Raw genomic sequence first — 20,843 nt, 5'->3', positions numbered from 1 at the left:
GCCATTAGGGATATCGCTGCCAACAGAGTAAGCACATCTAGTCCAGCTATTAAAAGCTGAATCAGTGAATTGGAAATCATGCGTTTAAGTGCTTGTTTGGTGAATTTAGCGTGCGGTTTAACTGCGGAAGACCTTTCCAATTTCGGAGAGAGACGTTAAATTATCAAATAAAGATTTTATGAGTAAGTAGCATGGCATTTTTAAATTGTATTAGCTTGAGTTTTTTTTAAAAAAATTAATGGCAAAGTTATATAACCATTAAATCTAGTAAAAGCTTTAAAGATTAGATCAAAATAGATACATGCACATAATTAAATCGTTGAAAGGACAGCTTAAACGCAGGTCATTTTAATATTCGCCACTGAACTAATTTCAATGATAAATGCTTTTATCTTATTCTTCAAGGGTTGGTTTCTGAATTTTTCGGTGTGAATATGACCCAGGTGCGCTGGTCTCAGAATCGTGTTTTGACGCTTGATTCATGTACTTCAGCTAAAAATATACTGTTCTACCAGCAACTCCCTACGTTCTGTATCAACGGAGATATCGCGCTTTGAAAAATTCTGTTTAGGACGTCATCCACCGCGGTTGTGATACTCACCCTTCGTTCCTTCCATCTTGCTTTCATCCGAGTTCTAGCAAATGTGTGTCTCTCTGCTTGATGAAAGCAAGGCGGAAGAAACCAAGGATGTTACTAAAGCGGTGGATGACGACACAAACAGCGTTTTTCAAAGCGTGTTATCTCGGTTAATACTGGATGCGGAGAGTTTCTATTTGGATCGATCTTATTATTCTTAGCTGAGCCACAAGAATCGAGCATCCAAACACGATTCAGTGATCAGCGCAACTGACCCATGCACATGTGTGCGTAAACACTTTAAACAAGATATCTAAGTCTTAGTTTGTGCCCTGTCAGATGCTCCGCTGTCAAGCATAGCGTGACGCGAAATGCAGTTTTCACAGCCAATCATTAAACGGCCCCTAACCTTGAAAAGGCCCCATATCGTCGCTCCTCTGACGTAAAGGCATACATCAATTTCCACGTGAGTCCTGTTTCACATATATAGCCATGCTTTCTGGGCCTCATACAGAAGTGGAGATACGCCCTTATGTCAGAGGAGCGACGATATAATTGCAATTGTACTTAAAGGGGATTTATAGAGAACTTGAGTTGGACATGCATCGTAAATAGGACAAAGTTTGCGAACCTCGAGCAAAATGTAGCGATATAATTTGGAAAATGAACCCGTGTAGGGATAAAAATGATTTTGAACTGGGATAAATAAAAAATATAAAGGAGGAAATCCTATGATTTTGACAAACTTTGAAGCTGATGCGGATCTATACTAACAACTTTGCTCATTGTGTATTTTCTTTTGTATTTGAAAATTTGTGGAAAATTTCATTTATTGTAGCAAAAAATCATTATGATTCTTTGCGAAGATCCATTTCCAAATGTTTACTGCAGAATTTCACTTGAAGATTGTAAAAATTGTCCATCTTATGATGCTATGTAAAATTGAAAAAAAAAAGAAAAAAAAACCAGTTAAAAACACGTTTTAAAGTAAAGAAAAACTAGGGGCTTATGGGGCTGCTTCGCAGCCCCTTATTTTTCCTGTACACTTTTCACTTTCACATGTTTTTTTTTTTTTTTTTTATTTATTTTCATTTAATTTTCTGTTTTGTCTTTGAATCGGGTCTAATTATTTTTTTGAGAGAATAAATACAACAAATGTTTTCAAAAATTGTAATTTTATTTAGTAAACTTTAAACTAAAATTTTGTTTTAATCTTCATACAAAATTATTTTTTAGGTTTTACATTTGTTTTCAAACTAATTTTAAAGAAGATCTTTTTTTATTTTTTAAATACTTTGCTTTTTTTTTCGATTAAATTGTTGATTCTTCTTTTGCCATTTCTGTCCTGCTTTTCTTCCTATATTTCCTACAACTTTGCTCTTCTTCTTTCCTCCTTTTGTCTTTTCTTTTTTTGCTTCTTCTTTTTCTTCTTCAGTAGCTGTTCCTTCTGGTTCTTCTTCTTTTTCTGCTCCTGTTTTAACTTCATCTAATTTTTCCGCTTTTTCTTCTTCGTTTTTTCCATGTTCAGTCTGCTTTCTGGTTTCCGGGGAATGCAGCTGCATTCCGGATGCGTTAAGGGGTGGGAAGGAGGGAGGGACGGACTGAGAAACTGAAAAAAGTACGTTACGTAACGGTAAATATTAAATAAACTTACCTATATATGGATCCTTGAACTTTAAAGCAATAAGGTCCATCACCCGGAATATCAATTCGATTTACAGAGAAAGAGGCAAAAGCAACAGCACTATTATAATTTCTGATACGCTTTATGAAATTTGGAGAATATAAATACTCGGTAAAGAAATTAAGCCATTTTGGCAGCAGTTATTAAAATGACCATTGGACATTTCACCCTGAAAATGGCGAGCATCACAATGATGACAAATTATATTCATTGAACCGACTGAAAATTTGGTAACAAAATTTTCATCAAAGTTCTGATCATCAATTTTATACTTCCGAAATGAAGAAATGAAACTTTGATTTTCTATACTAATAACAGAGTTAAGTTCTTGCTTCACTAAACGAACATGCGAAGAATTCTGGAAAACGCGACCACGTTTTGGAGGACGACCGCCTCGGTCATTGAAAATTTCACTCATAACAACTGTTAAATTTAAAATTAAAATTAGTAAAAATTATTATTATTTTAACAAAATCATAACTGAAAAGTTCAATTTTTAAATTAAAAAAAATAAATCAGAAGAAAAAGGATGAAATGAAAATGGAAATTAATAATAAACATATTTATACACATTGAAAAGAAACAGCGTGAAAAGTTCTGATCGGAATTTTTTTTTTTTTTGGTATGTTAAAATGAGAAAAAAACTTGGAGGTTATTGACTTAATGAGGAAAAATTGGCAATAGGAAGCAATCATGAAAAACCGTAAAAAAAAAAAAAAAAAAAAAAACGCGGGAAAAGAAAAATGTAAGTTGATGGCAGTTGAGTGTTGGACGTAACCTCACTTAATGATGATTGTTGAATGAAAACAGCTGATAAAAAGACAGCAAACAGTAAAGTAAGATGCGTAGCAACAAAACTTTTCCGAAAAACAAAAAACAAAAAACCCCCACTTCCCCTCATCCAATTTATGAGTTTTTAGGGATTTAAAAATCGGGGACGAACCCCAGAAAATAATTTATAGTTTTCCCGAAGCATTGAGAACAACACCTTTCAAATGAACCAACGCCCCTCGCAATTAGTACAGTGGTTGATTCACAATTTCATTCTATTTTTCAAATTAAATATTAAGATTATCTTTGATTCAGAGAGTATTTTTCTGAACAAAGATTGTTCTTTTATAAAGAAAATGTTTTTCAAGTGTGACAAGTTTTTTTTTTCCTTTTTTTTAAAATTTTAATGAAAAATGAATTTGTCATCGATGACAAAGTTATATTTCTTAGAAATTACAATAACTCAATTGGATTAATAGAAAATTTGTCCACCGAAACATAATGTTCTTCTAATAGATACAATTTTTTTTTCTTTACCTTAAAAAATTGGTAGCCTTTGGAATAAAAAATGTTTTTCAACCCTTTTATTTCGTGAAACCTTTTTTAATCAGAATATAAACTATATGGAGCCTCTTTCTGGAAAGGAGCTGTTTGAAGTGCGTTTGGAAACACGACCCAAATTACGTGAGTGAAGAATTTGCGATCGTCTAAAATGTGATGAATTTTGCGTTGAAGCGAAAACTACTGAGTGAACTGGACACGAATACTGGATACCCTTTGTTCGCAAATTCAACAATTATATGAGGAGATATGAAAAAATGATTTAATTTGCTAATATAAATTTGTTTAAATGTGAAATGCCGTCAGATGACTTCACTAGGCAGTAAATTTTCTCACTTTTAAATCCATTATCATACAATTTCCAAACCCAGAAAAAATTATGAAAAACACTGCGAAATCATCTATTTTTAGATAAAGTTATTCAAAATTTGCGAGCAAAGTCTCCATTTCATGCGAAATTTGGCGATACCTATTCGCATTATAATTTCTACGCCGATGAGAAAACAACAGGAGCTTGATTAACTCGTCGTGGAAATGATTCGAAAACGATAATCAACCCTCCTTCTCTGAGCCTCACGAAACCGCAAAACATAACTTATCTCACTTCAAAGTTCTTATATTTTGTGTTTGCTTAGGCGTGTTCGGCCGCAAGTCAACAGAAAAGTGCGTCTGTGTCGTGAGGGCATCGAACATTGTAGTTTTTGCGCTAGCCGACGGATGAGTTCCCCTATACTTTCTTTAAAATTTAGCATAACGCGATCGTAGTACTTTTCGTGGGTAGCTTTTTTTTCGGAAAACAAAAACCGTCAGGCCTTACAAACGTGGCGCGAGGCCAATTTTGGAAAAATTCCCGGAAAATTTCGATCGTTGCGTTTGTAATTTCCTTGTGTCTTTTAAGGAACCTATTAGTGTGGTGCATTTACATATAGGGATAACTTTCTACTGATTGTACTGATTTCTACTAATTGATTTTTCTGATTGCACTTCTATCTCCTGATTAAAACCAATGTGACGTGAGATAAATTGTGAAAAAAATCCTAAAAAATTTCGATCGTTGTATTTGTACACCCCTTGCGTTTTTGAAGAAACCTATAAATGTAGTGCATTTACAAAAAGGGATAACTTTCTACTGATTTCTACTGATTGATTGTTCTGATTTCACTTCTATCTCCTGATTGAAACCAATGTGACGTGAGACCAATTTTTGAAAAATTCCTGGAAAATTTCGATCTTTGTATTTGCACACCCCTTGCGTTTTTGAAGAAACCTATAAATGTAGTGCATTTATATAAAAGGATACATTTCTACTGATTGTACTGAGGTCTACTGATTGATTGTTCTGATTGCACTTCTATCACCTGATTGAAACCAACGTGACGTGAGACCAATTTTGAAAAAAATCCTAGAAAATTCCGATCGTTGTATTTGTACACCCTTTGCGTTTTTAAAGAAACCTGTAAGTGTAGTGCATTTACATATAGGGATAACTTTCTACTGATTTCTACTGATTGATTGTTCTGATTCCACTTCTATCTCCTGATTGAAACCGGGTTGAGCGTTGCGATGGGTGCTCGAGCGAGTCAACCATACGAGATCAAGGAGAGGATTGACGGAAAAACTGTCATCGTGACGGGGTGCAACACTGGAATTGGTAAACCTACTGCTCAGGAATTCTACCGAGTTGGTGAGAAAATGAACCAGTATATCATTCTAATATATGCAAGTAAAACGTATTTTAATTTCTAAGAGTGAGCTGTACTACGACGAATGTTATTGAGTGCGTGGACAGAACGTCAAAAGACAGTTCGCGAAACTTTTTGAATTTACAGGGAGGAGCTGACGAGTGTCGGAGGCGGATCCAGCAATTTGGCAACGTAGGATTTCTTCCACTTAAACTTATGCTAAATAATCGATTCTTCTAGGAGCACTTGGCCCCTCCAAGAATCGATACATTTCCATAAGTTTAAATGGAAAAAAGACAACGTTGCCAATTTGCTGGATCTGCCAATGCAGTTTTCAATGTTTCAGGAAAAATAACTCATCAAATCTACGAACTGTCCTTGTTCCTTGTTCTTCAAAATAATGTTTCTTATTTATTTGACAGTTAAAGTTTTAAAAAAAAAAGAAGAAAAAAACTGTATTTCATGACATGCTGAAACCTTCAAGATAGATATTCATTCAGGAGCCAAAAATCGTTGTAAATACTGTTGTATGATGCAAATTTTTACAGGAAATTGTTTCAATCAGGCGCACTGAATTATTTTGTCTGAAATTAGGAAAAGAATCAGAAATGCATTCTAGGTAAGAATCTTAGACTGTTTGCCTAAGCATTTGACGAAATCCTAATTTTACTGTTTGCCTATGTGACACACACCAGCATGACTGGTTTGATTAATGTACATGAACTTTTAGATAGTGATGACGAGCATTCGTTCACGCCTACCGGTGAGTTTTGTTATGATGCACGAGTAGGTAACGCTTGCCGTTACGAACTCGACTTTGAGAGCTTTTTTTGAGCTTTTGAGTAGATTTCAGCGAAACCTAGTGGCATCATCGTGTTTCTCGTGACATTTTACTTAGGAATCAGTACTGAAATTGTAACTTCCTGATACATAAAGGAGCTCCGTTTGTGAGACTCCCCATGTCATAGTTCATCGTTTATTCTTCGATGTAGAAAATATTGAGAAGACTATTAGAAAAAATGCGTGGTGCGAATTGAAACGATAATTTTGTTGTCTCGTTTGCGCTTATCAGTAAAGTCGTGCGAGTTACACGACGAGAGTTTTTCGATTAGCATAGCGTGCGTGAAAATTATAATGGGACCACGCGGAGTTCACTCGCCGTCACGGTCAAGGTTACGAGAGAGCACAGCTGATTGTGGGCTTCACCTGTTTTTAAGTTTAACATTGAGAGACCATGACCTCACGTTCACTGTAATACTTAAATAGTGAGAAATGGATCGGTATAAACACACAAGGAACAAATTTGAGAATTTTGATACGAGTTTTTGAATATTAATTTCACGTAGAACATGCACTGAAAAAAAAAAAATCTCTGTGTATTTACTAAGAAAAGGGTAAAATTACCAAGAATTCAGGGTTCTATTTGATCCCAGTTTTTTATTGGTAAAATTACTATTTACGGAATTGGTAATTTTACCGAGAAATATCGGTGAATTTATTGAATTTTCTCGGTAATTTTACTGGACCTTGGTAAAAATGCCAATATTTTGTATCGACTGTGGTAGAATTACCGAGATAAAATGGCAAAGTTACCGGGGATTGATTACCAATAAAAGTGGTATTCTTACCTGAAAAAACAGTAAAAATACCGGTTTTTAGGTAAGCTTACCAGTCTGTCTTGGTAAAATTACCAATAATTGGTAAAAAAAGTGAGATGGTAGAGGTACCAACGGACCTGGGTAAAAACGCCGAGAATTTTTTTTCAGTGCGATTCTCGCAACGAAAATACTGAAATTAATTTCTAACTAATTGTAAGATATTTGATGATGATTGACGGCTTTTCTTCGCAGTATAATCCGATGGAGTTGAGTAGAAACTATGCCTCTCTTTCGGAAAAATCGATTGAAGTAAAAATATTGATAAAAAAAAAAGATCGTAACTGGCAAAAAAACAGCGGATGTAATTCAGTGGTAAATCGAAGTTGCGGCACTTTCCGGCCGAAGTTTCACAAGTTCCACGCGACGTTTAAAAATTTCCGTCGTCATTTTATTTCTTTACAGAGAAATTTTTGGTTGAATCCCTTTAAAAATTTCACTGAATTTTATTGGCAGCGTAAAGAAAGTTCAGTGAAATTTTCTGACAGCTTCGTGGAACAATTCCTCTGTAAAATAATAAAATGGCGGCGGAAATTTTCGGACGTCGCATGGCGCTTGTGATAATTTGGCCGGAAGGTGACGATTAGCAGGTGGGAGACAAACATTTCCCTTGCGCAGAATGTCTACTAAAACAGGCTAGCTTAAAATCAGTACTTTAACAGTACTTTTCCAGTACATTCCCGAGAAATTCAGTACCTCCTCAACAGACGAATTCAGTACTTTTTCAGCATCTCCGATTGACGAAATTCGAAAAATTTTACGAATTTGAATTTCTAGCTCAAATTGCGACCAAAATGGCAAAAAATTCCGGACCTTCTTGCAGAATTTTCGCACTTTTTCGGTACTTCCGGACCGCCCTTGAAAAATCCGTATTATTTCCGGACTTTCCGCACTGGACAAAAAAAAAACACATGGGATCTAGAGCCCAGGCTCTTGAAAACATTGGCAAGAAAAAGGACTATTGATTCAATCAGATTTAAGCTTAAATCAAAATGAAATCCGCTCATATTAAGAGGCTTTGTTCTTGATATAAGCTAAAATCTGATTGAATCAAGAGTATTTATCTTGTCGATGTTTTTTATGTATTTGTAGTTTATAAAACGGTTGTAAGACCTGTGCTGACTTACGCTGCGGAGACCCGAGCGGACACGAAGCGCACTAAACAACAGTTGCGGACCGTAGAAATGAAAGTCCTGAGGAAAATAGCAGGCTTTACGCTCCGAGATAGGCAGACCAACGAGTCAATTCGCGAAGAGTGCCAAATTCAAGATATTGCCAAATGGACCAAGATGCGCCGGAAAATGTGGTCGGAACATGTTGAGAGGATGGAGGGGGAAAGGCTTGCCAAGATTTGTATGGTAGGACGACCTCATAGCCAAAGGCAACCCGGACGACCGCCCAAGAGATGGGCACAGAGCTGCCTTTCATCCCCGGAGAATTAAGTGATCTCTCTCATCGGCATCATATTACTGTTTTAGAGGCTAGACAAACAGGGTCACGGCCCTAGTCAGAAGGCAGAAGAAGAAGAAGAAGATGTTTTTTAAGAGTCTGGACTCCAGATCCAATGTGTTTTTTCTCCAGTGCGGACTTGTAGACACCCTGCTGAGACAAATATTTCCCTTAAGCTTCAAAGCGTCTCCGACACTTTCCAGGCGGACGTGTGATAATGGCGTGCAGGGACGTCTCTAAGGCAGAGAAAGCAGCGGACGAAATTCGAAAAGAAGTAGAGCTCTCCTTCCCTCACGACAAGGCCGGAAAACTGATCGTCAAAAAGCTCGACCTATCGTCCTTGGAATCAATCCGCAACTTCGTCGATGATCTCAATGATTCGGAGGATCAAATCAACATTCTCGTCAATAACGCAGGTATGTCAACGCGACTCGCACGTTATAGGGGTTATAGGACATTTCGTCAACGATTTTTTCGTCCGCGCACCCGTTTTTTCCAGTAATTTACGTCCACACGTTTTTTCGGCACGGGAGTTTTGGTCCGCGTGTCAGTTGAGACCTGAAGTTGATTGGCCCACATATAAATACAAACAACAATTGCTCACGATATTTTTGGATGAAAATGTAAAATGTCTTGGAAGAATGAGGGTTTGCTTGTTTTGTTTTTTTTTTTTTTTGTTTTGTCTGTTTGGTCCAAAGAAAAATAATATATTGTTGAGAGTTTTGGTAAAAATGGGGGAGCGTCAATTCCATGATACAAAATTCACTAAAACTCTCTACACCTTTTTGGTGTAACAGGACTTAATTATCTATCAAGATTTTCCCACCTTGTTATACCTGAACCGGATAAACCTCTATATTTGCCTCAGCTAAAGGATCTTAGATTTTTCCAGTGTAGGATAAATATCTTGATATATTTTGCGAGGAAAGATCTGTACTTTTAAAGGATGCCTGTCATTCTTAATACGTTCAATTTTGTATAATACTGTGCAACACCTCTGTTGTGAAATAGTTGCTTCAGGCGCCGCCGCACGGCGGGCTGGCGGCCAGTACAAAACGCGCATTGGCGCCTACAAACCTAAGTGGATACTTCAAGCATTGTGCAATGCGTGAAGTATCCACTTAGGTTTGTAGGCGCCAGTGAGCCTCTCGCGCTGGCAGCAAGCCACTCCGCTCTCTTACGCTTTAATATTTATACTCGTAAAGTAAGCGTTTTTTAACTGAGGATTTTGAAATGTTTGCACACTCTGCATTGAGTATTCGCATTTAAATTGATGGGGGAAAAATATGTATCAATTCATCAAAGAGGAATAATAACATAATGTGTGTTTTTTAAATGTTGGTGGGTCCGTGTCAAATTTAATGATTTTCAAAGCACTTTAATTTTTTATTTTACATTTTGTGCTTTTATTGTGCTGCAGCGAGGTGTACGCGCAACAAAACGCTCAAAATTTGACGTATTATTTGACTCTAAAAGATCGATGCACAAATGGGTTAAAACTAAAGATTGCGTGCTTCTTGGTTTTTTCCCCCTCTTTTATTCATTTTTGCAGTTTCTGTCGGTTGTCCATGTGTTCTGTCGTTAAAACATACACACTGGAAAAAAACACATTGAATCTAGAGTCCAGACTCTTAAAAACATTGACAAGAAAGAGTACTCTTGATTCAATAAGAATCTAGCTTAAATCAAGAACCAAGCCTCTTAATTTAAGCGGATTTTGTTTTGATTCAAGCAAAAAACCGATTGAATCAAGAGTATTTTTTCTTATCAAAGTTTTCAAGAGCCTGGACTCTGGATCCAATGTGTTTTTTTCCAGTGCATATCCGCTTAGAGATACTAATGCCTCATGTTATTTCCAAAACTAGCATATTATAGTAATTTCTCATCGCAAAACGTAATCTAATTTAAGTTACACTTGTTTCAGGTGTGATGAGCCCGACCCGCAAAACGACTGCGGACGGCTTCGAGCTGACATTTGGTACTAATTACCTCGGTCATTTTTACCTCACCTTGCTACTTCTACCGAAGATCCTAGCTTCGGCCCCTGCCAGGATAGTCAATGTCTCGTCGCTCGCCTACGAATGTGAGTCGGGGGAATTGTAATACTATAACAAGTCAAATCCTCAACACTGGAAAAAAAAGACATTGGATCTAGAGTCCAGACTCTTAAAAACATCGACAAGAAAAAGTACTTCTGATTCAATCAGAATCTAGCTTAAATCAATAACCAAGCCTCTTAATTTAAGCGGATTTTGTTTTGATTCAAGCAAAAATCCGATTGAATCAAGAGTATTTTTTCTTGTCAATGTTTTCAAGAGTCTAGACTCTAGATCCAATGTGTTTTTTTCCAGTGGATGTGTATACTGTCGTGCTGAGGAAAAACGCCGTATGAAAATTCGGGAGTTGCAAAATATCTCCGGATAAAACATATATTTTTGAGGAAAGTTGTGCTAAATGTTTCTTTGAAATTTTCAGATATTTTAGATGAAATTGAGAATAAAATTGTCGGAAATTAAAAAAAAAATGACGATTTTCCCCGATAAATTTACTTTTTATAGAAAGAAATATGGCAACGTCTGAAGGCTCTTACGGCGTTCTTTCTTGAGGTCCAGTTACACGATCAAATTGAGCCATCAAATTGGGCCTCTCATTCGTCGCATCCTCACCTCAGGCCTTTTTCCACCAATCAGAGCTTCAATTTGATGGCTCAATTTGATCGTGTAACTGGACCACTTGCACGGCAGTATTTATCATCCACGAAAAAAGAGACCTGATTACCGAAAACACCAGAATGGGTCTATTGGACAAAAGACAGATACGTAAGTGAATACCTATAAGTTTTTGATAGTTAAACCGCTAAAACATAAAAGGGAGCACGTCGTCCGAACTTCTGAATTCTACTTCTTAACGCAAAATTTGCTTGGTTCGGGTCCACCAGGGTTGCCATAGTTTCTTCATCTTCAAATTCCCTGGCTTCCCCTGATTTTGTCCCCGACTATTTTTGCTTTTCCCTAGCTCCAAACTTTTCTAATTCCCTATGACCTTCGAGAGAAATTCCCATTCTTTTTAAAATACGCTGACTTTCGCTAAATTTTGGACAACATTTTCTAGTTCGGAGATGAAATTATGGATAAAGGCATTCAGTAGTGGGTTAAAGGATGAAACCCAACTTTTTACTGAAATCAAGTAACAAACTTTCAGAAATTACTTTCCATATCTTTTATAGTACCAAAAGGAAGGAGAATGTCATAGTTAGAACTCACGACTCTTCGATTTTAACAGAAATTAACAGAAATTCCTTTAATTTTCATAAAAGCTCCAGGACTCACGTTAAGCTGAACATACTATACATATGAAGTGATCCTTAAAATCAAAACAGTGGTGGCGCCCTCTGCGCGGCGAAATTTCTTACTTCTAGGAGTTGTAAATAGGAACCTTGATAGTTTTATTTTGCAAAACGACTTCTTTTTCTCATGCATTTTTAAAAGATGATATAATTAGTTCTTTGTTCTGGTGAAATTCTTACAGACGGACGAATACACTGGGACGATTTAAGTCTGGAGAGGCATTATGGTATGTTCACAGCTTACTCTCAAAGCAAGCTTGCCAATATTCTCTTCACTCGAGAGCTAGCATCTCGACTGGATGGTAAGTGATAGCATTCATTTTCAAGTTTCATCGAAGGTAAAGGAAATTCTGGAGAGAGAGGCTGGAACAGGGTGTCTAGTTTTTTAGGGAAATCCTGATTTCATTATTTTTCCAAATCCTGATCAAATAATGATTTTTTGCGGAGAAAAAGAAGCGAGTGTAACTTCACACAAATAACTCGATAAAAAAATCCGATCGGACGGCCGACTTTTCTAAAATCCTGATTTTACGACCGATTTTTCCTTAAATTCTGATGAAATCGGGATTACGTCCTGATTGACCTCAAATCCTGATAGAGTCGGGAAAATCCTGATGATAGACACCCTGAGGAACTTATCTACCTAAAGAATTCCCTTTTTTTCTACATTTTTGAAGACATTCGTAGAACTCTACCTTGCGTTAGGTTGGATAGAACACCCGATGTAAGAGAGAAAGATCACGTCGCCTTCACTTACCTGGAACAAAGAACAAATAAAAAGTTTTAGGGATGCGATTGGAATAGATTACACACAACTTTGCAAGAGAGAAAAACAAAGAAGAAAAATCAGCCGCAAAGCCATTTTTGTTGATAAGAAAAAATATAGATTTTAAATGGGATTAGTTTATGGATACTTCTGTTTGAATACAAGAGGCATCGAAAAACGCACAGACTATGGTTTTCCTATAGTTTGTTTCACGTAAGCTGATACTTTTTATTCGGCATTAAAATCCGTAAATGGCAACGCATCAGTCCTGAACGCGGTGACCTGACCGCTCGCCGGCCACCCTCTTTTGTTCAGCGACGAGAGGCCGGCAACCCGTCCATTGTGAGGGTAGGAACAATGGGCACCCTTCATCCCTCCTTAATGAGCCCTAGTACCCGGACCCAATTTTCTTTCTCGTTGAAAAATTAAACTTTTAACGTGAAAATTCAGATCCAGCGGGAAATTTTGATGAAAATGAACTAAAATTTCATCCGATTATCTTAATTTTTACCCGATATACGGCACTTGGGCTCATTAAGGAGGGATGAAGGGTTCCCAAATCGCGGTCAACCACAAATGCCGTATATCGGGTAAAAATTAAGATAATCGGATGAAATTTTAGTTCATTTTCATCAAAATTTCCCGCTGGACCTGAATTTTCACGCTAAAAGTTTAATTTTTCAACGAGAAAGAAAATTGGGTCCGGGTACTAGGGCTCATTAAGGAGGGATGAAGGGTGCCCATTGTTCCTACCCTCACAATGGACGGGTTGCCGGCCTCTCGTCGCTGAACAAAAGAGGGTGGCCGGCGAGCGGTCAGGTCACCGCGTTCGGGACTGATGCGTTGCCATTTACGGATTTTAATGCCGAATAAAAAGTATCAGCTTACGTGAAACAGACTATAAGTGATGCGATCTACGAAGAGTGATCTAACGCAATTAGTACGGGAAGATTTTAAAATCGAATTCTTCGTCGAATTATTGAGTTTCATTTTCGGGTATGTAATGCACATGTTGACTGCATTTTGCAATTTGAAACTATAAATTCTGGCTCTTCTGGAAAAAACACTTACGTACATAGGGAAACTAATGGTACGTACGTTGTTTTTAAACCGGGCTAGACTTCATAGTTCCAAATTGCTAAATGTAGTCCATGTGAAGGACCGTTCGAAAAAAAGGGCACACATCCATGTCGTGTTGCTGATGAGACTTTGCGACTTATTTTACTACCTTTTAAGGTCACTTGATACTGCACACTGCCTAGAATCTTCAGGAATAAGTATCTTTTGTTCATAGAATTAAAATATTTTTAGTAAATGGCAGACAAAAAAATGAAGGCTTCTGATGTGATATAAATAAACGCATCAAAAAGTGCACAATTTCGCTTTGGTGCCCTCATCTTTTCGGCTTTTCATTGATGCGTGAGCCTTCTACGAGCAATTTTCAAAAGTCGATCAATTTTATTTAAAAAAATCGAGCGCATGTCGTCGTTTTTCGCACGAAGAAACGTAACTCCATTTTGAGGTTGCAAAATTGGCCCAAAAATTCAATTTTTCACAAAAATGTACCAGAGCAATTTTTCACCGAAATGTACCAGTGCGATTTTTGTCCAAAATTTGACTGAATTTCGCACGAGATAAACGAAAAAATCACGGAAATTTTCAGGAGGAAATTCACAAGTTTTTCCTCATAAAAATGCAATTTGCGAAAGGGAATCTGGCAACATTGAAATATAGTTACGTTCTTTCGTAAGAGAAACGGCGATATTGCCCGTACACATGTCCGCTGCGTGGATGCACCAAAAATCGATTTTTGAAACTTCGACATGCGGTCCCTATTCCCAGACCGCCCCTCCTCTTACATACTGCCATGCCGTGCTTAGGAAAAACTCCGTATGAACAATCGAGATTTGCCAAATTTCCTCCAATTAAATTTTTATTTTTGAGGAAAGTTATGAATATTTTTCCTTGAAATTTTCAGGAACTTTAGGTGAAATTGCAAACAACAATACTTGAAAAATTAACGGGAAAATATTCATAAGTTTACCAGGAAATTCGAGTTTTATAAATGGAAATTTGGCAACGCCTGAAGGTTCATACGGCGTTCTTCCCAGTTCTTCCTTGGCACGGCAGCACACTAGCAGCCGGATTGTTGAAACTTTAACTAGCTATGTCGGCACGATAAGAGAAGACATAGCCCTATTTGCGCCGAGTAATATATCGATTTTCGATTCTTGTCGTACCGACATATAACTTTCAACAATCAGGCTGCAGTACGTTACATTTCATTGCGTCACGTGTTTTCCGTTACGAAGGTTCGGGCGTGACCGCCTATGCAGTTCACCCTGGGATGGTACCGACGGAGTTGACCCGATTTACGGACAAATATTATATATTGACTACTGTGAAAAAATCTCTGAGCCAATTGTGGTCCCGAGTGCATACGAACGTCTTGGAAGGGGCGGCAACCTCCCTTTATTGCGCTCTGGATGAATCTACCGCCACAGAGTCCGGATTTTATTACCGGTGGGTATAAGTTTGACCCAAGATTCTCAGTTCGCATGCAAAATCGTCACTCCTTTAACGTAAGGGCGTATGCCGATTTACGCATGAGGCCTAGAAAGCACACTGAAAAAAAAAAATATCGGTGTTTTTACTAAGAAAAGGGTATAATTACCAAGAATTCAGGGTTCTATTTGATCCCAGTTTTTTCTTGGTAAAATTACCACTTATGGAATTGGTAATTTGACCGAGAAATCTCGGTAAAATTATTGACTTTCTCGGTAATTTTACTGGACCCCGGTAAAAACGCCAATATTTTTTATCGACCGTGGTAGAATTACCGAGATAAAATGGCAAAGTTACCGGGAACTGATTACCAATAAAAGTGGTATTCTTACCTGAAAAAAAAACAGTAAAAATACCGGTTTTTAGGTAAGCTTACCAGTCTGTCTTGGTAAAATTACCAATAATTGGTAAAAAAAAGTGAGATGGTAAAGGTACCAACGGACCTTGGTAAAAACGCCGAGAATTTTTTTTTCAGTGCATGGATTTATATGTAAAATAGGGATCGAATTTAATTTCTTTCATTTTGGGAAATCCTGATGAAATCCTGCTTTTTCCTGATTTTTGACTGCGAATTCTTGATTTCATAATTTTCCCGAATCCTGATCAAATCTTGATTTTTCGCGGAGAAAAATTAACGGACGGATAACGTATAATTAACGGGAAATAAGCAGACGGCCGACTTTTCTCAAATCCTGATTTTACGACCGATTTTTCCTCTAACCCTAATGAAATCGGGATTCAATCCAGATTTACCTCAAATTCTGATAGAATCGGAAAAATCCTGATGCTAGACTCCCTGGTAAAATAGGGATCGCATGTAAAATCGTCGCCCCTTTGAGTTAGGTGCGAATCCCGATTTCTACGTGATCCCCAGAAAGCATGGATTTACATGTAAAATGATGATTGCATGTAAAATCGTCGCCCCTTTGACGTAAGAGCGATAGTGCGTATCACAATTTCCACGTGATCCTCAGAGAGCATGGATTTACATGTAAAGTAGGGATAGCATGTAAAATAGGGATCGCATGTAAAATAGGGATGGCATGTAAAATCGTCGCCCCTTTGACGTAAGGGCGTATTGCAATTTCCACGTGATCCCCAGAAAGCATGGATTTATATGTAAAATAATGATTGCATGATTGCATGTAAAATCGTTGCCTCTTTGACGTAAGGGCGTATCTCAATTTCCACGTGACCCCCCGAAAGCATGGATTCATATGTGAAATAGGGATCGCATGTAAAATCGTCACCCCTTTGACGTAAGGGTGTATCCAATTTCCACGTGACCCCCAGAAAGCAGGGATTTACATGTAAAATAGGGATGGATGTAAAATCGTCGCTCCTTTGAAGTAAGGGCGTATCTGAATTTTCATGTGATTCTCAGAAAGCATGGATTTATACGTAAAATAGTCATCGCATGTAAAATACGAACGTCCACGGGAAAATAGATCTTGGTGCCGAAAAAGAAATTATAAAACGGAGTTATTGGCATCATCGCCAGAAATGGCGGGAAATTGATGCCTGCGGCAGTCAGATCGCTATTTCCTATCATTTTCCACGGATGTTAGTTAAAAAAAAACGAAATTCATTCTAAAATCGTTGAACTACGGGTACATGACGGATACCGATAACTACGCTTACTACGGATAACATGAAGGAAATTCGATTTTTTAATTCTGAAGATGTAGTTTCGACTTTTCTATCGTTTTCATAAACAAGGAGTAGGAATATATTTGACGGAAGTCGGAGAAGCCCGTGCTCGCTTCTGATTGGTGCCAGATGACATCATTCGATTCGGCGCGAAACCGGGGCTTCTTAAATTTTTGGAAAAATTGCGCTTCTTGAACTGCGTATTTTGCGGTTTGCGGATACTTTTTCGCGTTTCTAATGTGTGCATCGTGTTCCGGGCGTCATTTGCTTGTGGAAAAAGTAAAAATGTATCCGCAAGTAAAAATTCCTTCATGGTTTGGCGAGTCGTTGTTCTCCTCTCACTGTTGCCTCTCGTAGTGGCAGGCGTGCAGAATGTGTTCGATCGCCCGATCCGTGGATCCCAGGTTTACACTTCGGCAGGCGCTGTATACGCAATTTACACACTGCGTATCGGTGCAACGTTTGAAGTATCCCCTTGATATTGAAGGCGCTACGTACGGTGCGCGCCTTTATTGCTGGGTTCTTAGTTATATAACATGTACTTATAAACATGCCGTTTTTAAGTGCGCATCGTGTTTTACGCGTCATTATTTTACTTGATCAATTCGCAATAAGTCAAAATTTGTTAATGGTTTAGTGACCCATTGTTCCAAAGAGAAGCCATGGATATCCTCCAGGGTTTCTACTAAAACAGGCTGGCCAAAAATCAGTACTTTTACAGTACCTTCGCGAGAAATTCAGTGCCTCCTCAAAGGAAATATTTAGTACTTTTTCAGTACCTCCATTTGACGAAAATCGAAAAATTTCAAAAATATGAATTTCTCTCTCAAATTGCGACAAAAATGGAAAATTCCGGACCTTCTAACGAAATTTCCGCACTTTTTCAGTGCTTCCGGACCGCTTTTAAAAAATCGGTACTATTCCCGAACTTTCCGGAAATTCCGAACTTGTAGACACCCTGTCCTCGTTTTCAGTAATCTTCGTAGTTTTGATACGCGAAATTTACAAAATTGCAAACATCTGAAAATTCTCCATTGGCCAAAATAGCTTTCCTCAAAAATAATATCGTACCTCGGGTCAAATCCTCTCTTTGGACGGTCACAAATGCAGCTGCACGGTGCAAAAACACGTTCTTGCAGACCTTTCTATTGACCTTGAGGAAAAACAACATTACCTATGTACATAACACGCATGAATGCATGTTGAAATAATAACAATTTGTTCTAGAACCATGGTTCCTCTGACATGGACTCAAACGGCATCGTCTTTCGTATATGTAGGCCCGGAAACTCCCAAAAATCTGCATTTAAAGTTTTGAGGTTGACTTTGTCGAGATTTAGCCTGATTTTAACATACTTTCGTGTTACTTTCTGTTACGTTTTACGTTACGTGGCACGTGGCTTTCCCGTCACGTAGGTACGGGTGTGACGGTCAACTCACTGTGCCCGGGTGTGGCAGCGACTGATATTACACGTTTCTACGGAGGGGTTATCAGAACAATTTGGGGCTACCTCTGCCCCCTCGTCCAAAAAACGATTCCAGAGGCAATCACTACCATTCTATTTTGTGCGCTGGACAAGTCACTTGATGCGGATTCTGGATTTTATTACAGGTAGGCGAAGAATGTTGCCCTACCAGGGAAGAACCGCTTATGAGCTTCTGGACGTTGCCAAGTCTTATTTAGTGAAAAAAAAATTCTATACAATTTTCTGATATTTTTCTTCCTATTGTTCAGAAAAATTTACTCGCAATATAAAAATCTGAAGAATTCGAAAATTCTAAAAAAAAAAAATCATCACAACTTAAAGTTCCATAAAAATAGGTAAAAGAGACTTTTGGAGGGAATTTATCAACACTCAAATGTTCATACGGCGTTTTACAGCACAGTAAACTGAGCCTTTTGCACGTATACAGCCAACAAAGCAGATTTTATTCACTGATAAAATCACTTGGAAACTACGCTTTGGCATCCTAAAAAATACTACACGTTGTACACATATACAAGTTATATTAACTTTGGTAGAATGGAGTTCGGTGCACCATGTTTCACAATTAGCATAATCACACGGTTCGGTTTTTATTTGAAGTATATGATAACATTATACAAGATTAGCATGATACACGATTAAAAGTTGTTTAATAAAACTCGGTTTATGTAACAAGTGTAAATATCAAGTTTTTGGCGTAAAGTATGCCGAGAGGAATCAGACAGGCAGTATGAATCCAGGTCTTTGGAACAAAATCTAAAATTTATCAAGGCGGTGTTTTAAACAGTGTATTTTCTTCGGAAACTTCATTGAATAATAAGCACACCTATTGATATATAATTCGCTAACTATTTGTTTGTTTTAGGAAAAAATAAATAAATGAACATGTCGAAACATGTAACGTTTCTTTTCCTAACCGTTTATCCGCAACTCTTCTGTTCTAGTGACTGCGCGCGGAAAGAATTAGCGCCAAACGCTCTTAGTGAAGAAGACGCAAAAAAACTGTGGGACTTATCTCTGAAATTGGTGGGACTAGAAGAGTTCCACGTAAAAGACAACAAAGCCGATGGTCTCCGAATAATTGCAGCATAGTCAGTCGCTGTTTCCTCTCGTTTGATGGTTGCTCAAAGTTAAAATTCACCACATTTCACGATCTTTCATCATCGATTCTTCGTCAAAGGCCAAAATGGAGAGCCCAGTTACACGAATGATGAGTTCTTTTCAAAACGGGAGGCAGCTTTTCGAAAGTCAAGGAACGCAAAACTATTGATTAGTAATTTATGCGGATGAAATTTGTAGGCTGTTTCTGGAGCTCAGCTGTTAACTATCTAGGCCGAATTGGACGGAAGCAGATTAAGCCTAATTTTGCGGAAAAGTTAAGCAAGAGTAGCTGCCACTTAAACTAGTCATAATTATGTTGTCTGCCGTCAGAAAGTCAAGTTTCTGAGGCTGTAGGGGTCTGTTATCCAACAGACCGTTGGATGCTACAGATACAGCTAAATGTATACACTTTTTTCAGGTAAAATCGCATGAAAATCACGTTGGGCACGTCAAAATAGTCTATAATCCATTCGTTGCATGCTAGAGATACAGCCAAATAAACACACTCTTTTCAGGTAAAATCGCATGAAAATCACGTTAGGCACGTCAAAATAGTCTACATAAATATAATCCATTCTATAGTGCGCAATCTGCGTAGATTGTAAGACGCTTCTTCAAGTTGCCCGCTTCTGCGGGCAGATTTTCTCAGTCACCGCCATCCAGGTTTGCAGGGGAGTTAGAAAAACTAATCAGGGCAAACAAAAATTTCACTAACATTTTATATTGTATGTTTTCAATCGTTTGTTTCCTTTTCCTTTCTTTATTTTGCAAAAACAAAAGCTTTGAATGAATTTAAATCTTGAGCGAAAAGAGTTTATGACAGTTCGCGCGATTATTCGTTCCTTCAAGTAAGATCTCTCTCCAGGCAAACCTGACTGCCGGCCACCACCGTATACGCGGTAAATTTGAAAACGCGTGTTACAATACGCAGATTACGCGCTAAGGGGTGGATTTCAGACTTCTTCGATGTGCGCCACGTGATTTCCGAGAAAATTTACGCTTGAGAGTGTATTCAGTTGGCTGTATCTCTTGCGAGCAACAGACCCGTTTGCTCATCTTATTGAGTCTTGAGGGAGAACAAGTCTTCGAACTTGTTTATTTCAGGTTCAAATCTACAGATTAGTTATTTTCCTCTTGAGCCCTGTTTAATCCACACTCCACGCTCATTACAGTCCAGTGCTTTCAGCACGTATGCCATGAGCTGACCCATTCTGTCATACAATTAATTTATACGACCGAATAAACTTCTACACAAATACGGCAGTTTTTTATACTTAGAGTATAGGAAATTTTTTTCCCACAAATCCAAAACCTAACGGAGCGAAAGAAAGTAAACGGAAAAGGGTATCTCGACAAAAAAGAGGCAGTAGTGTGGCGTGCTTTGCGATACATCGATTGTTCTGCCACTTAAACCTAAGGTAAAGAATCGATTATTAAGAAGTTCGCTGCGAACACCCTGATTATCGATCCTTTCTCATAGGTTTGAATGGCATAACAATCGATATATCGCAAAGCAAGCCACGCCACTGAAATGAAGGCACTCGAAACC

At 37.9% G+C, this 20,843-nt stretch overlaps 2 protein-coding genes across 6 annotated transcripts in view; one reads left to right on the top strand and one right to left on the bottom strand.

Moving 5' to 3' along the window:
- The window catches only part of LOC140225508 (tyrosine-protein kinase Fer-like), a 122,374-nt gene that overhangs the window by 13,833 nt on the left and 87,698 nt on the right, over positions 1-20,843 (bottom strand). The window contains exon 2 of one of the 2 annotated variants that reach the window (XM_072304651.1): positions 12,065-12,482. The exons of the other annotated variant lie outside the window; for it this stretch is intronic. Within the exon in view, the coding sequence (XP_072160752.1) occupies positions 12,417-12,482 (66 nt within the window). The 3' untranslated portion in view covers positions 12,065-12,416. Of the gene's footprint in view, positions 1-12,064; positions 12,483-20,843 lie in introns of those variants that run through there. 2 annotated transcript variants of the gene reach the window in all.
- Positions 203-20,576, top strand: LOC140223759 (retinol dehydrogenase 14-like). 4 transcript variants are annotated; one of them, XM_072304646.1, is made up of 6 exons: positions 203-5,277; positions 8,583-8,795; positions 10,304-10,462; positions 11,908-12,027; positions 18,123-18,318; positions 19,138-20,576. In XM_072304646.1, exons 1-6 carry the CDS (start codon positions 5,157-5,159, stop codon positions 19,283-19,285), a joined length of 957 nt encoding a protein of 318 aa, XP_072160747.1. In that variant the 5' UTR covers positions 203-5,156; the 3' UTR covers positions 19,286-20,576. The 4 variants fall into 4 exon arrangements, with proteins under 4 accessions (XP_072160747.1, XP_072160746.1, XP_072160748.1 ...); XM_072304645.1 differs by lacking the exon at positions 18,123-18,318 and adding an exon at positions 14,804-15,014 and having other exon boundaries at positions 208-5,277; XM_072304647.1 differs by lacking the exon at positions 19,138-20,576 and adding an exon at positions 14,804-15,014 and having other exon boundaries at positions 208-5,277; positions 18,123-18,312.

Source organism: Bemisia tabaci, chromosome 9, assembly GCF_918797505.1.
Source record: "Bemisia tabaci chromosome 9, PGI_BMITA_v3".
Taxonomy (NCBI): Eukaryota; Metazoa; Arthropoda; class Insecta; order Hemiptera; family Aleyrodidae; genus Bemisia; species Bemisia tabaci.
This window is presented reverse-complemented; position numbering and strand designations above follow the sequence as displayed.

Coding starts and splice junctions, on each gene's coding strand:
- LOC140223759 (XM_072304645.1), top strand. CDS start 5,157: ATGGGTGCTCGAGCGAGTCAACCATACGAGATCAAGGAGAGGATTGAC. Junction 8,796..10,303: donor CATTCTCGTCAATAACGCAG/GTATGTCAACGC, acceptor CACTTGTTTCAG/GTGTGATGAGCCCGACCCGC. Junction 10,463..11,907: donor CTCGTCGCTCGCCTACGAAT/GTGAGTCGGGGG, acceptor AAATTCTTACAG/ACGGACGAATACACTGGGAC.